This window comes from Aphanomyces invadans, assembly GCF_000520115.1.
Source record: "Aphanomyces invadans strain NJM9701 unplaced genomic scaffold supercont1.17, whole genome shotgun sequence".
NCBI lineage: Eukaryota > Oomycota > Saprolegniomycetes > Saprolegniales > Verrucalvaceae > Aphanomyces > Aphanomyces invadans.
Window position 1 is genome coordinate 930,847 of NW_008580162.1, and position 11,399 is coordinate 942,245.

Genomic DNA, 11,399 nt, shown 5'->3' on the forward strand with positions numbered 1-11,399 from the left:
AAGACCAGTTCTCTTGGAATGCAATAGCATGGCCATGCAGCCGATGTCCAGTTCATTTGTCAAAATATAATGGCTGTAGGAGGAAGCATTCATGGGCTGGGGCGAACACAACGTAGCAAAAGGTTCCTCTAGATTATGCGTTGATCAGAGACATGAGACTGACTTTCTTTCCTTGATTCCCCGTTGGCTCCACCTCATCTTGTATCACGAAGTCGACGTCGACCCCGCACGTCCCCGACGCACTGACTTGGTTAACGGCACCACGTGCTTGAAATATGCGAGTTCGACTTCCCCAATGAGCTGACGAATCGCATACGTCTCGTCCAGCACGACCCATGACCCAATAAGTTGCTAAATGCGCAGAGTAGGGCAGGTAAGAACTCACTTTGTACAGATCAGCGTGACACACAAGGACCATACCATGAAGAGCGGGGAGTCAAGGAAGTCGTGGACTTCGGTAGTGCGCAAGATCGCGACCACGTCTTGGACCGCGTCCGAAAAGTACGTTTTGCCTGCTTTGTCGATGTTTTGGACCATATCGTCGTGAAGATGCTCGGCGATCGGGATTGGGCTCTTCGCCGCGTTGGTGTTGATGTACTTGTCGACAATCTTTTTGGCACTGCGAACAACTATTTGATACGACGGCAGGCGTCGAAACTCTTCGACCTGAAGGCAATTCGTTGAGTTTCACCTGGCCAGCCTAACTGGTACGTCTGCGCCATCACGTACTTCTTCGAGGAAGATGAGGTTCTCCGCGGCGTGCTGTGACTTTAAGTACTTTCGAAAGTTAGACAAGTACGTCGGGTTGGACAGGACTGATTCGAGGTGTGGTAGGTCGACCTTGCCTTTGTCGACAGCACTCATCAGGTCCCGAACAAGTTCTGGGTTCTCTTTGTCTTGTTTCATCTCGGAATGAATCGGGGACTTGAGGTACCGCACCATCGAGTCTTGCAACAGACCTAGTAATCGTCGTAAGGCAGCTGCCCACCTAGGTGGACAAAATAAGAAAGGTCAGCACCTGTCTTGACCTTGACGATGGCGGGTCGAAACATATCGATCGACGGCGTATTGAGCTTGGCTTGGATCTCTTGGCGCATCTTGTTGCTCATGTCAACTTGCAACTTGGCGTTTTCGCTCAAGTACTTTTTGTACAACTTCTTGGCCGTGTGCTGCATAAACTCGATCCCCGGCAAGTTGATGAACTCATCGACCTTCCGGCCGCCGCACGAGTCAGCGAATATCGCCAAGTCATCGTCGTACCTCGTCAATGAAGGCCACGAAATGATCTTTCAATCGGCTCGCCAGAAACTTTTTGAAAATCCGATGCGCAATTTTGTCGTGTAGTAACAGCATCAGCGTGTCACGGTGGATCTTGTGCGCCAGCGCGACGTTAGCGAGCTGGTCCATCGGCAACGTCAGCGCCTTGGCCAGGACGCTACACACGGACAAACCAGCGCGCGTCACACGTGGCACCAACTCGAAACGCAAGACCTACTCTGCAGGGTCCATCTTTTCCAGCTGAACCAGCACAGCATTGACATCGTTTTCCGTCACGTTGGGAACGTAGTTGTCCCAATGGCGTGGTGTCAACTCGCCTTCGTGAATGTGGTCCACATACGGGGGATACACTCTACCACATGACGACAGTGACGCCCGGTGAAAGTGAATGGTTGCCGTTCAGCGCGTACGAGAAGGTAGCCCAGAGCTCCGTGCGCACGTATTCCAGGACATAGTACTGGACGTCAGTGAACGTGGTAGAATCCAACTGGTTCGCTTCCACTTTCGCCGCCACAGACGCGTGGATATGTTGAGGCAGGGCGATGTATTTCTTGGCGTTGGGCTTCAAGTATGTCTCGTACACTTTGCGAGCACACGCGTGGACGTACGACTGGTTCGGTAATCGCTTGGCCTCTTCGACTTCCATGTGGAAGAGCAAATTCTCTACCGTCCAGAGGGCATGACGCATGGACCAACTTGTGGAGGTGCGACGCGTACCCAACGTCAAATTTTCAACGCAGTAGCTCTTGAGAAAACGTAGCTTTGTGTCGTCAGTCAACACTGCGTGAAAGCTGTACTTGTCTTCCCGAGGGCTCATCGGGGCGCTGTTTCCATGTTTGAATCGACAAGGTACTCATTGCCGCGGGGAATATGTCGAGGTGTGCCTTACCCGTTCCCCGTCTCGACTTTGCTTTCGCACAATGCTTTCATGCTCTCAAATAGCTTGTGCTTTTGGAAGCGCGGAAAGACGTCTTTCTCCAGGTCTTTCAAACACAGCGCTTGGGCTTCCAAGTACACTCCTGGAAGTGGGCCATAGCGGAGTCAGTTGACTGCTTCCACATGCCCGTGACGTCTGTATAGGCGGCATCTACCTGCCGACTGGATGCCCCCGGGTCGTTCAAATTCTTCTTGGATTGCGCGAGTCATGTCGGTCGGGACACATATTGGCGTGGCCGCGTGGGGGCTCAGGAATTTTTCGTAAATTTTGCGCAGCATTTTGTCCGTGTACTGGGGGCTCGGCAACGTCCTGAGGTACTGAACGTCGACCCAGAACATGAGGCGCTCAACCGCGTGCGGAATCGAGCTGCAGAACTCGGTCATCATCTTGAGTGTCACCGGTTCCACGAGGACATCCGTGCTGAACTCGACCGTGGCGTCGATCACACTTTCTTGCACTATGGACGCTCGTCGAAACTTGGTCGGGTCGTTGGAGTGCGCAACCTATCGCATCCACGTCACGCATGACTAGAGGAACTTTGGGGAAGTTCACCTTCATCGTGTGGATTCGCCGCTTGTCGTAGTTGGCGCCAACAGCGCTTAGCTCGGCGTCGCCCGCACTGGACAGCACTCGCTTTGTCGCGAAGGGCGGCGTGTGCGGCCTTGCTTCTGCTGCTGCAGTTGCCGATGATGCTGCACTCGAATCGCCAGTCGTTTCCGTCACCTTGTTGATCAAGGCATTCATACTTCGTGTGCTGCGCGACGACTTTGGCAGCTCGTGCACGTAGTCGTGGTGTTCCTCATGGTGTTCTTCGTCGTGGTGCTGCACCAACACAGCGTGACCACAATGAACAATTGGTGGTGATGTCGTACCTCGTGCTGAATGAGCTTGGCCTTAATCAGGTCAAACAGGTCGTGGTCGTCCAAGCCAGTGGCCACCCCTTTCGCGTAGGTGTCTTGCACGATATGGAACGCGGCCTGGTCGCGCATCTCCGACGACACCCCGCTTCCCATCGCTCTGAATCAACTCGATCGCCACCCGCGCTCACCGTTGCGGTCGCCACACCAAACGACGCAGGGGCGACTGAAGAATGTAACTACTCCCCGACATGAAGGGTCGGTTTCATGTGCGTTGGTCGACACCGATACGACCTACGTTGAGTACAACGTGTGGCTCTACTTTATCCACGAGCACCGTCGGTCCTGCCTTGCAGTGGCATAGCATACGGGGCAAGAGGCCCCTGCGTCGAACATATAATATATACCACAAGAGGCGATAAAGACTTTCAAACTAGGAAGCGCAGGTGTGCGCAACTGCAGGCACATGGCGGACATCAAGGGGCTATGGTTGGATGCACGCCTCTCTCGTCCTTGCGAAACAAAACGCATCAGTGATACACCTCATGTGTCGAACGCACTCAGTGACATTCTGCTGATGGAGAGCATTGTGAAAGTAGGGGTGATGTGCACGGTAATAGCTGCTCCAGGACTGTGTTGTGGTTGACCTCGTTGGGACAACAGCAGCAAGGGTTGTGCCGCAACGCTTCGTCTTTTCAACAACATGATATCGGATGAATGCACGTGCGGTTTGAACAACGAGAGGGATCATGGTGCATCCTATGGGACGTTTGAAAATTCGGGTCGATGGATCTGCATAGAGCAAGCGGCAGATGCACGCCGAGTAAGACCGACGACCCGGTGTTGTGGGACCTGCAAGTGGTTGGTCTCCACCACCGACAACCAACGCGGGTGACGACGAGTCCAATCGGAGATGTGCTCTATATCATAATTAAAACAGTTGAGTGTTTTACGCAAACAGCGCATGCAACGCCGCTTGCTGGGCACTGCTCATGGACTGCCACACTGACTTCATCACGTGGTCCGGCACCATCGTTCGCAACTTGTGCAGCGCCGACTGCATATCTTGGAACACTGGTTGGTCCGACTCGAACAACTGGAGACTCAAAATCTCGGCCAGCAAGCTCAGAACACTCGGGACGTTGCTCGGGTAGTCCGACAATACCCGGTGTGACGCGTGAACGGCGGCACACAACCTCTGGACAAGTGCTGCGCTTTCTTCGACGTCCCCGCGGAGGGGCAACAGCGCCAACCACTGCGGAAACAACGTCGATGGCAAACTGTCAAAGTGTAGGAGGATGCTGCCCAGTGCCGACACGGCGTTGTCCGTGGCGTTCAGCATGAACGGTTCCCACGCGTCCGCACCGTGCACGAGCGTCCACAAGAGTTCCACCGTCGAGTTGACGTACGGGGCGAATGCACCGCCGCCGAGGCGGGCGGCCAGACTAAGTCCATACGACGCCGCTTGGCGTAGTGGCGGGTAGTCGCTTGCGACGCAGTTCTTGTCGAGGTACCCATTAGCAACAACGTGGCAATGAAGGAAGGAGAAAGAGGTGGCCTTACGAGGAGGAGGGGGACAAATGTGGCGAGTTGTTCGCGAGCGGGTTCGCAGTGCTCCAATACGTCGTCCACTAAGTACACGGCGAGCTTTCGGTCTTCCGGCAGACAATGGGGCTGCACCATCTACACACATCATTCCACCATCGTCTGTCAATGCCTTGGCAAAGACAAACTTGTGACAGAAGGCCGACACGAACCTCAAGCACTTTGTCCAGGAGTGTTTCTTGGAAGACAGGAAAGAAGCGGGACGGGTGGGTCTCGGCCAAATTGCCCAAACAATCAGCCAGGATGAATTGCAACTGCGCTTCCGTCGCGTCGTTGTCCAGTTCCGCTTCGTTTTCTTCGTCGTCAAACTCTTCAATGGCTTTTCGTGCCCGGCGCACCGCGCGACGCTGGAAGCTCTCCGCAAGGACAATAAGCAGTCCTTCCACGAGCTACCAAACGAAGGGTTCGCGTCGATGAGTACGACGTCCCAGAGTGGGTCGCTAGCAGGTAGAAGCGCCACACAATTCATTGACGTACCTGAGACAGCTGCGCATGGTTGAGCAATTCCACCTTCGAAGGCTTGGGTGGCTGCTTGGCGGCCACCGTCGCGTCGCCGTCGTGTTCCGGGTTGACCGCGTGCGAAATACACATCTTGATGCTTTGCATGATGGTCATTTGGAGATCAAGTTCGGGTTCGGTGGAGAGGGCATTTAGAAGGCGGCCAAGAGTGAATTCGAGCATTTGGACGACTGGGCTCAGGCTGTCCATCGGCGCTGGCCCATGTTGCAACAAATGCTTGGACACGGACAGCACCAGCCACGGCATGGCCGAGATGGACGCGGCGCGAATTTCCGTGTGGACCGAGTCCGTCATCAGTGGAGTCAGCACCTGCGTGACTTGCTCCACGTACGGAAAGAACGACTCCTTGAGGTCGGCAACCATGCTGCTCAGCATTTGGCACGCCGTCGCCTTCTCCTCCAAGATCGACGTCCGAATACTCACGCACTTGTCGTTGATGTGCGCGATCTGGACGTCGTCGTCGTCATCGTCTTGGTCCTCCATGTCGTCCTGGTCCTCCATTTCGAATTCTGCTTGTTGCTACAACAGATTAGAACAGACAAGTTCAAAATCAAATGGCAATCAAAACATGGATTCGAGCAGCTTGGACCACGCCTTTTCGGAACATTTTGTATACAGGTAGAGTGTCGCATTCAGGTGTCGTACCATGGCGGCGTCGAGCAAGCTCGGCATGACGACTGGCAGATACCGCGCAAAATGGTGGGTCAGCGTTTTACACCACCGGGCCCATGCCTGCAACAGATACGACCGCAGGATCTCGTCGTTGGCATACTGCGCCGAGTGCTGCATTTGTGTCATCACGTCTAGAATCTCGGTGGCATCGGCGCCAAACACAGCCGGGCCCACAGCAAGGCCAACCTGTCGACGTTGGTCAGTGCTCAGCGCATGTCCACCAACATGAAGTTGTCCAAATCCAACAAAGTAGGTCGTACCAACGAGATACATTCGAGCGTGATGCCGCACAGCATTGTGGACACACCCGTGTCTTGCTGGAGTTCTTGAAGCGAAGTGTACAGGAGCTGTTTTAGGGGCGGAAACACCATACTGAAGAAGCGCCCAAATGACTCGCCACAACACCCTGCAATCGACGACAACGCCGATACAGCGTACTCCTGCACCGATCGGGCTTCCGCCGACGCGTGGCCGAGGTTGAGCAGCGCAAACAAACTGCCCAAGAGCGACTCCAAGTACGGCTCGACCATGTCGGGATGACATGTGTCGATAAATTGCCGCAACGCCGTCAGCGCGTGCGTTTGAAAGTGCCACGTCCATTTCGGCGGCACGTTCGGTCGGTCGGTCACTTGCATGTATTCTGTACAAAGCACGGGGGATGAGTATTCCACGACAATTTTTGAAATCGCTCTAGACCATACCCAGCAAGACAGAAATCGTTTGTTCGTGGTACTGTTCCTGGAACAACGGCCCTTGGTCCGTGGCCAGCTGCCCGAGAGCATCAATTGCGACCGACACGACTTTAGGATGGTGACCGTCAGGATGAACATGGGCAAACACGTGCTTGACGACGGCATGGAGCTGGCCGGACGGGACAATCTCGACGATCTGTGTAAGTGCCATCAGCGCGGCATACTGGTACTTCCAGTCGGGGTGGCCTACGGCACGAAGGACCAAAAGTTATACCATGATGCAAGGATGGGGACGCACTGGCGTATTGCGACACGAGCCCAAACGAGACCGGGAGGGCCTTTTTGAACCCGATAGCTTGGGCCATGCGCTGCAGAGCTTCGGCGCCGACGTCGACGTTGGAGATGTCGTCTTCCGCGTCGTCCATTTCGTCGCCCGTCGTGTCTTCATTCACGTCAAGCATCAGGTGAAACGTGAGGGGAAACACTTGCTCGACAAATCCGTTCTGAGGAAACCGGCGGCACGCGCTCGCGGCGTTTTCAGCGATCGAGACGAGCACTTCCATGGCGAGCTGGCGGCGACCAAAGCTTCCGTCGGACGCGCCGGTCGACACAAGGACCACCATGAGCGGGACGAGTTCTTTCTACAAGGTGTTGGACGTTTTAGACGGCAATCACGCGAGGACAACAAACCAGAATCGGTTTGAAAAACGACGCGTGGGGCTCGAGGAGCTCGATCAGAACTTCCATCGCCTCCACCAGGTCTTCCTCGTTTCCGTCGACATGCATCGAGTGCAACGCATGCAAAATTGACGGAAGCAGCGGCTGGAACCGATCGCGTTCGTCCAGCTCGTCCAAGCTGAGCAGAAGCATGCCTACACAAGTGAATTCGGAGGTTCGGTGGTCACATGAAACAATCGCCACAGAATTGCAAAGCACTCGGCGACGACGGAGCGATTGCTCGATTAAGTCATCGGGATTTTGTACGCAATGGAAGAGGCAAAGGTCCTTGCGAATTAGACGTTCAAGTGCTGTGGATGTGTTCTTACCGAAGGCCCGCAGTGCGTGGAGAGCAACGTGACCTTCGCCGTCCCGCAGACTTGTTTGAAACAATTGCTGGATCGTTGTGTCGAAGTACGCGGTCATACACGTGGCCATGTACAGCGAAATCATTTCGAAGACACGCAGCGCGCTCTCGCGATGAGAAACGTTTGTCGACGTGATCCACTGAAACATACACGGAAGCAACTCGTCCCATTCACCTTCCTCTAGGATCGACGACGCCAACTCGCCGACTGTATCGCATAGCTTCCGCCTGATGCTTCGGTTGGTTTCGTACGTTAGTACATGGAGGAGGTCGTTCTTGACGCTATGCTGTGTCGACGCCGCGGCATTTGTCCACAGACTCACTTCGTCTCGAATCAAGACACGGCGCAAGAGGACAGCCGCCAAACTGCGCACGTCGTCGCTCAACGTGGATCGAATCACCTGGACAAACAAAGCATCGCATGTCAACCCTCAGTCATAAAGAGTCGATTGTCGTACATGCAGTAGACTTAGCAAGGTGCGGTCGCTGTCTGCCTTCATGTTGTCGAACACCATCTCGGCATGGTTCCGAACGGTGTTCTCTGCCGCCATGAGGCTCCATAGCATCTCCTCAAACTCGCGGAACTCCATCTTCCTGACAGCGTCGACCGATTATAATGCAAAAAGATCCTCCGCGATTGGTGGATGGACAGACGTAGATGCCAGACGACCATAGCGAGGACCTCATTACGTTTTAATGAATGACCCATAGCAAGTCGTCGTTTACTCCCTCCAATGGTTCGTTTTATCCCCGAATGGACACGCTTAAACAATTCTCTTTAATAAAACCCAAATCTTCCTTGATTAAAAACGTACTATTTATTATATACATATCAACCTCCCCAGTCAAACCCCGTCTCCATTGAAAAAGGCGTCATTTCATTGGTCAAAATGCATCTCCTTCAGCACCAGTCGAACGGCAGGCGGTAAAGTTGAAGTTGGTTGGGACATGCTGGCTGGGGACGGCGACGTTGCTGACGACGTCGCCAGGGTATTGGGAGCCCCAGTAGGGCTCAGTTTCCTGTAAGCCCTGTGGACCGTTGTTGCGATGAACCGCCACCGACCATCCCACTACCCGCAAGGTTACTGTACCTGCGTTCACCACCACCGCCCGGCCTCATTTCGCCACATGTGTCGGATGTGTTCGTGGGGTACGTTGGACGGCGCGGCGGTGATGTGGCGTATGCACGAGGCACCACCTCCATGGCAAGTTCCATCTCTATTCTTTTCCAGTGTGAAGAATGGCACTCTGATACGTACCATAGCACTATCAAACTCGTCCAGGGTTGGCAGCACCATCATCGATGTTGCCACCATCCGCACCATCGCTGCGTTGCAGTTAACAACTCTACCAGCACCACCACAGTAACCAGTACCATCAAAGCCGTTCGAGTTCTCTCGTTGACTGTGGTAGTGCTGGTGTAAGCTTTGCGATCGTGGTGCCAAGGGTGGTGTCCATTAAAATGGAGCCTGATGTGTACACTCACCACCAACGCCGCCTCGTACACATCTTGTAGATATGGGTATGGCTTTGCTCCACTTGGTCGGGTCGGCAGAATCAAAGCCGTCCAGTCGATGGAGAAACTGCGTCAGGTGTCGACGGCGTTCTGGAGGAGAAACAATGGCGCAGGTTCGAGCACCGACACATCACGTCTTGACTACAGTGCTGCCTGCACTTCAAGCATACGATAGTCAGCGTTCCTTCACAGGACGTGCGTCAAAATGAGGAAATGCTAGGTGCGGGCCGCGCACGCGTACGAGCATATAACGCCAAATTTGGAGGATACAGTGCGCGAAATAATTATATATGCACTTGAAAATGTTGGTCTTGCGGAGAAGTGGTGACAATTGTGTTTGATCTGACATGCCCAACGTCGTAAGAGAGTTTGCAGTGTATTTTCAGTGCAAAAATAACTAACGTGACGGATCCATGATTTGCCGATTGTGTCCTCCGTTCAATTGACCACATCTCCTTCATTTTTTGAGAACTCGACACAAAAGTTACCTTCTCAAATGTATCGCCTTAAGCTTTTTCGAGCGGTCCATGGACTTATCAATATTGAGGGTTGCATTCATGGCTAAAAAATTGAAGAAGTTCGCTCCTCAAACAGTGGATCTGTGATATGCCGAAATCTATACTTGATTCCAGTATTGACATTTTCGGACGACAGAGCCGCAAAACTATTATTTTATAGAGAAATATTACTTGCTGAAATATATAAAAGATGGAAGGAATGTTAGAGCATTTTGCTCAATGAAACGATTCTCAAAGTTAACATGGCAATTCGATGTACGAATAGCATGGTTATGCGGATAATTGGCCGCAATCCAATAATCACGAGCAGTAAACTCACAACGCGCGATCAGGACAATGATGCTGAGCACGAACGAGCGCGACTTCTTGCTGGGGTCTCTAAAGGCCAACCGGAAAGCAGATGCCAACACGGGTCAGCGAGCTGATGGCCGTGGCCTGCTTGAATTCCGCCGGATGCAGATGTCCCTGCGTCGGTGTCTCCAGGAACATCAAAGCGAATGCGGTTTTAGCTTGGTCGAATGCGGGTGCTCGCGGTCGTGTCTGGTGAAATCGTTGCGCCGTTTCCTGACCGACCGACGGAAGGTTTTCTCCGATTTCAAGTTGAACTCTCGCCCATGGGTGCTGCGACGTTAGAGCACAAGCAAGCACACAAGGCGTGGGCAGCTGAGCTCTCCCGCATTGTCGAACGCTCCATCCGCGATTGCAAGGCGCTGGTTCGTTGCCACCACCACCACGAAAAGAGACAAAGTACTGATCCTCACGACTAGGACACGGAAGCTCTGGCTATTGTCGCGGGGGAAAGCGTCTGGGCTATCAAGTGCACTGTCCACATCTTGGATCACGGTGGCAACTTGGTGGATGCTGTTTCGATCGCGTCCATTTCCGCTCTCATGCATTTCCGTCGACCAGAGAGCTTGGGTACGCTGAAAAGTTCGTCGACGGTAGCAATCACGCATGCGAAGGCGGCGCATTTAGTGACGCCATGGCATCTAGGATCAATCACGTACACGTTCAACTCATATCGGGAGTTGTGTGCGGTGCACAAGATTGGCGGCGTCTCCATCGACACTGACGTCGTCCTCCGATGTGCGAACATCGCCGCTGCCAAGGTAGGCACGAGTGCTTCCAATTTGTTTAGTTGGAATGTTCTCCAAGAGTTCAAGAATGGAATCGACAATGTCCCTTGAATTTGATCGTGGTGGTGCTGAATGCTAGGCGGAAGAGTTGACCGACATGTTGAGAGAAGAAAGCGAAAAGGCCGATCGCGTCGCCATCGAGCAGCGCCGGGCGTATCTTCGCGGCAAGGAATTCCAGGACGCGTCGGTGGATGCGCTCTCTGTCCATGTTTGTTGCTTCCCTGGGTGGTTTACGGTTCGACAGAAGAAAACAATAATACATGTAAACAATCTTAAACAACGAACGATTTAGCAGCATCTTCATTCTCAGCAGCGACTGGAATTTTATTCTTTCGAGCTTTAGGCCGTCCGGAAGCTTGGGCTTGGAGAAGAGCGTGATAATCTGCCGTAATAAACTTACCGCTGACAGTCAACGTCTTTCGACAGACACGCTTCTTCTTGTGAGGTGGTAACACCAAGACTTCGCTCCGAACAGTAGCAGATCGCTTAAGCCAGGTATCGTCGATTTCACCAATTTGCACTTGACTTGGCTTGAAAATGGACAATCGGAAGAGCATTTTGTCGAGAGACGGCGGACACAATCCC

The 11,399-nt window shown here is 53.4% G+C and overlaps 3 protein-coding genes across 3 annotated transcripts; 1 reads left to right on the forward strand and 2 right to left on the reverse strand.

Moving 5' to 3' along the window:
* Positions 1 to 113: 113 nt before the first annotated feature.
* On the reverse strand, positions 114 to 3,297 carry H310_08465 (hypothetical protein). Its single transcript, XM_008874199.1, has 12 exons — positions 3,088 to 3,297; positions 2,768 to 3,037; positions 2,370 to 2,718; positions 2,168 to 2,297; positions 1,996 to 2,102; positions 1,689 to 1,941; positions 1,496 to 1,630; positions 1,261 to 1,435; positions 1,019 to 1,211; positions 730 to 959; positions 421 to 666; positions 114 to 351 (listed from the first exon to the last, which is right to left on the reverse strand). The coding sequence occupies exons 1-12, from the start codon at positions 3,226 to 3,228 to the stop codon at positions 205 to 207; spliced, it is 2,376 nt and encodes a 791-aa protein (XP_008872421.1). The 5' UTR covers positions 3,229 to 3,297; the 3' UTR covers positions 114 to 204.
* Positions 3,298 to 3,968: 671 nt separating this feature from the next.
* H310_08466 (hypothetical protein) lies at positions 3,969 to 8,250 on the reverse strand. The gene is made up of 11 exons (XM_008874200.1): positions 8,103 to 8,250; positions 7,607 to 8,045; positions 7,251 to 7,432; positions 6,859 to 7,201; positions 6,570 to 6,806; positions 6,129 to 6,508; positions 5,842 to 6,054; positions 5,155 to 5,715; positions 4,830 to 5,066; positions 4,636 to 4,755; positions 3,969 to 4,573 (listed from the first exon to the last, which is right to left on the reverse strand). The coding sequence occupies exons 1-11, from the start codon at positions 8,232 to 8,234 to the stop codon at positions 4,022 to 4,024; spliced, it is 3,396 nt and encodes a 1,131-aa protein (XP_008872422.1). The 5' UTR covers positions 8,235 to 8,250; the 3' UTR covers positions 3,969 to 4,021.
* Positions 8,251 to 10,196: 1,946 nt separating this feature from the next.
* On the forward strand, positions 10,197 to 10,865 carry H310_08467 (hypothetical protein; the record flags this gene model as incomplete). The annotated part of the gene is made up of 3 exons (XM_008874201.1): positions 10,197 to 10,391; positions 10,446 to 10,596; positions 10,672 to 10,865. 3 exons carry the CDS (start codon positions 10,197 to 10,199, stop codon positions 10,863 to 10,865), a joined length of 540 nt encoding a protein of 179 aa, XP_008872423.1.
* Positions 10,866 to 11,399: the final 534 nt, after the last annotated feature.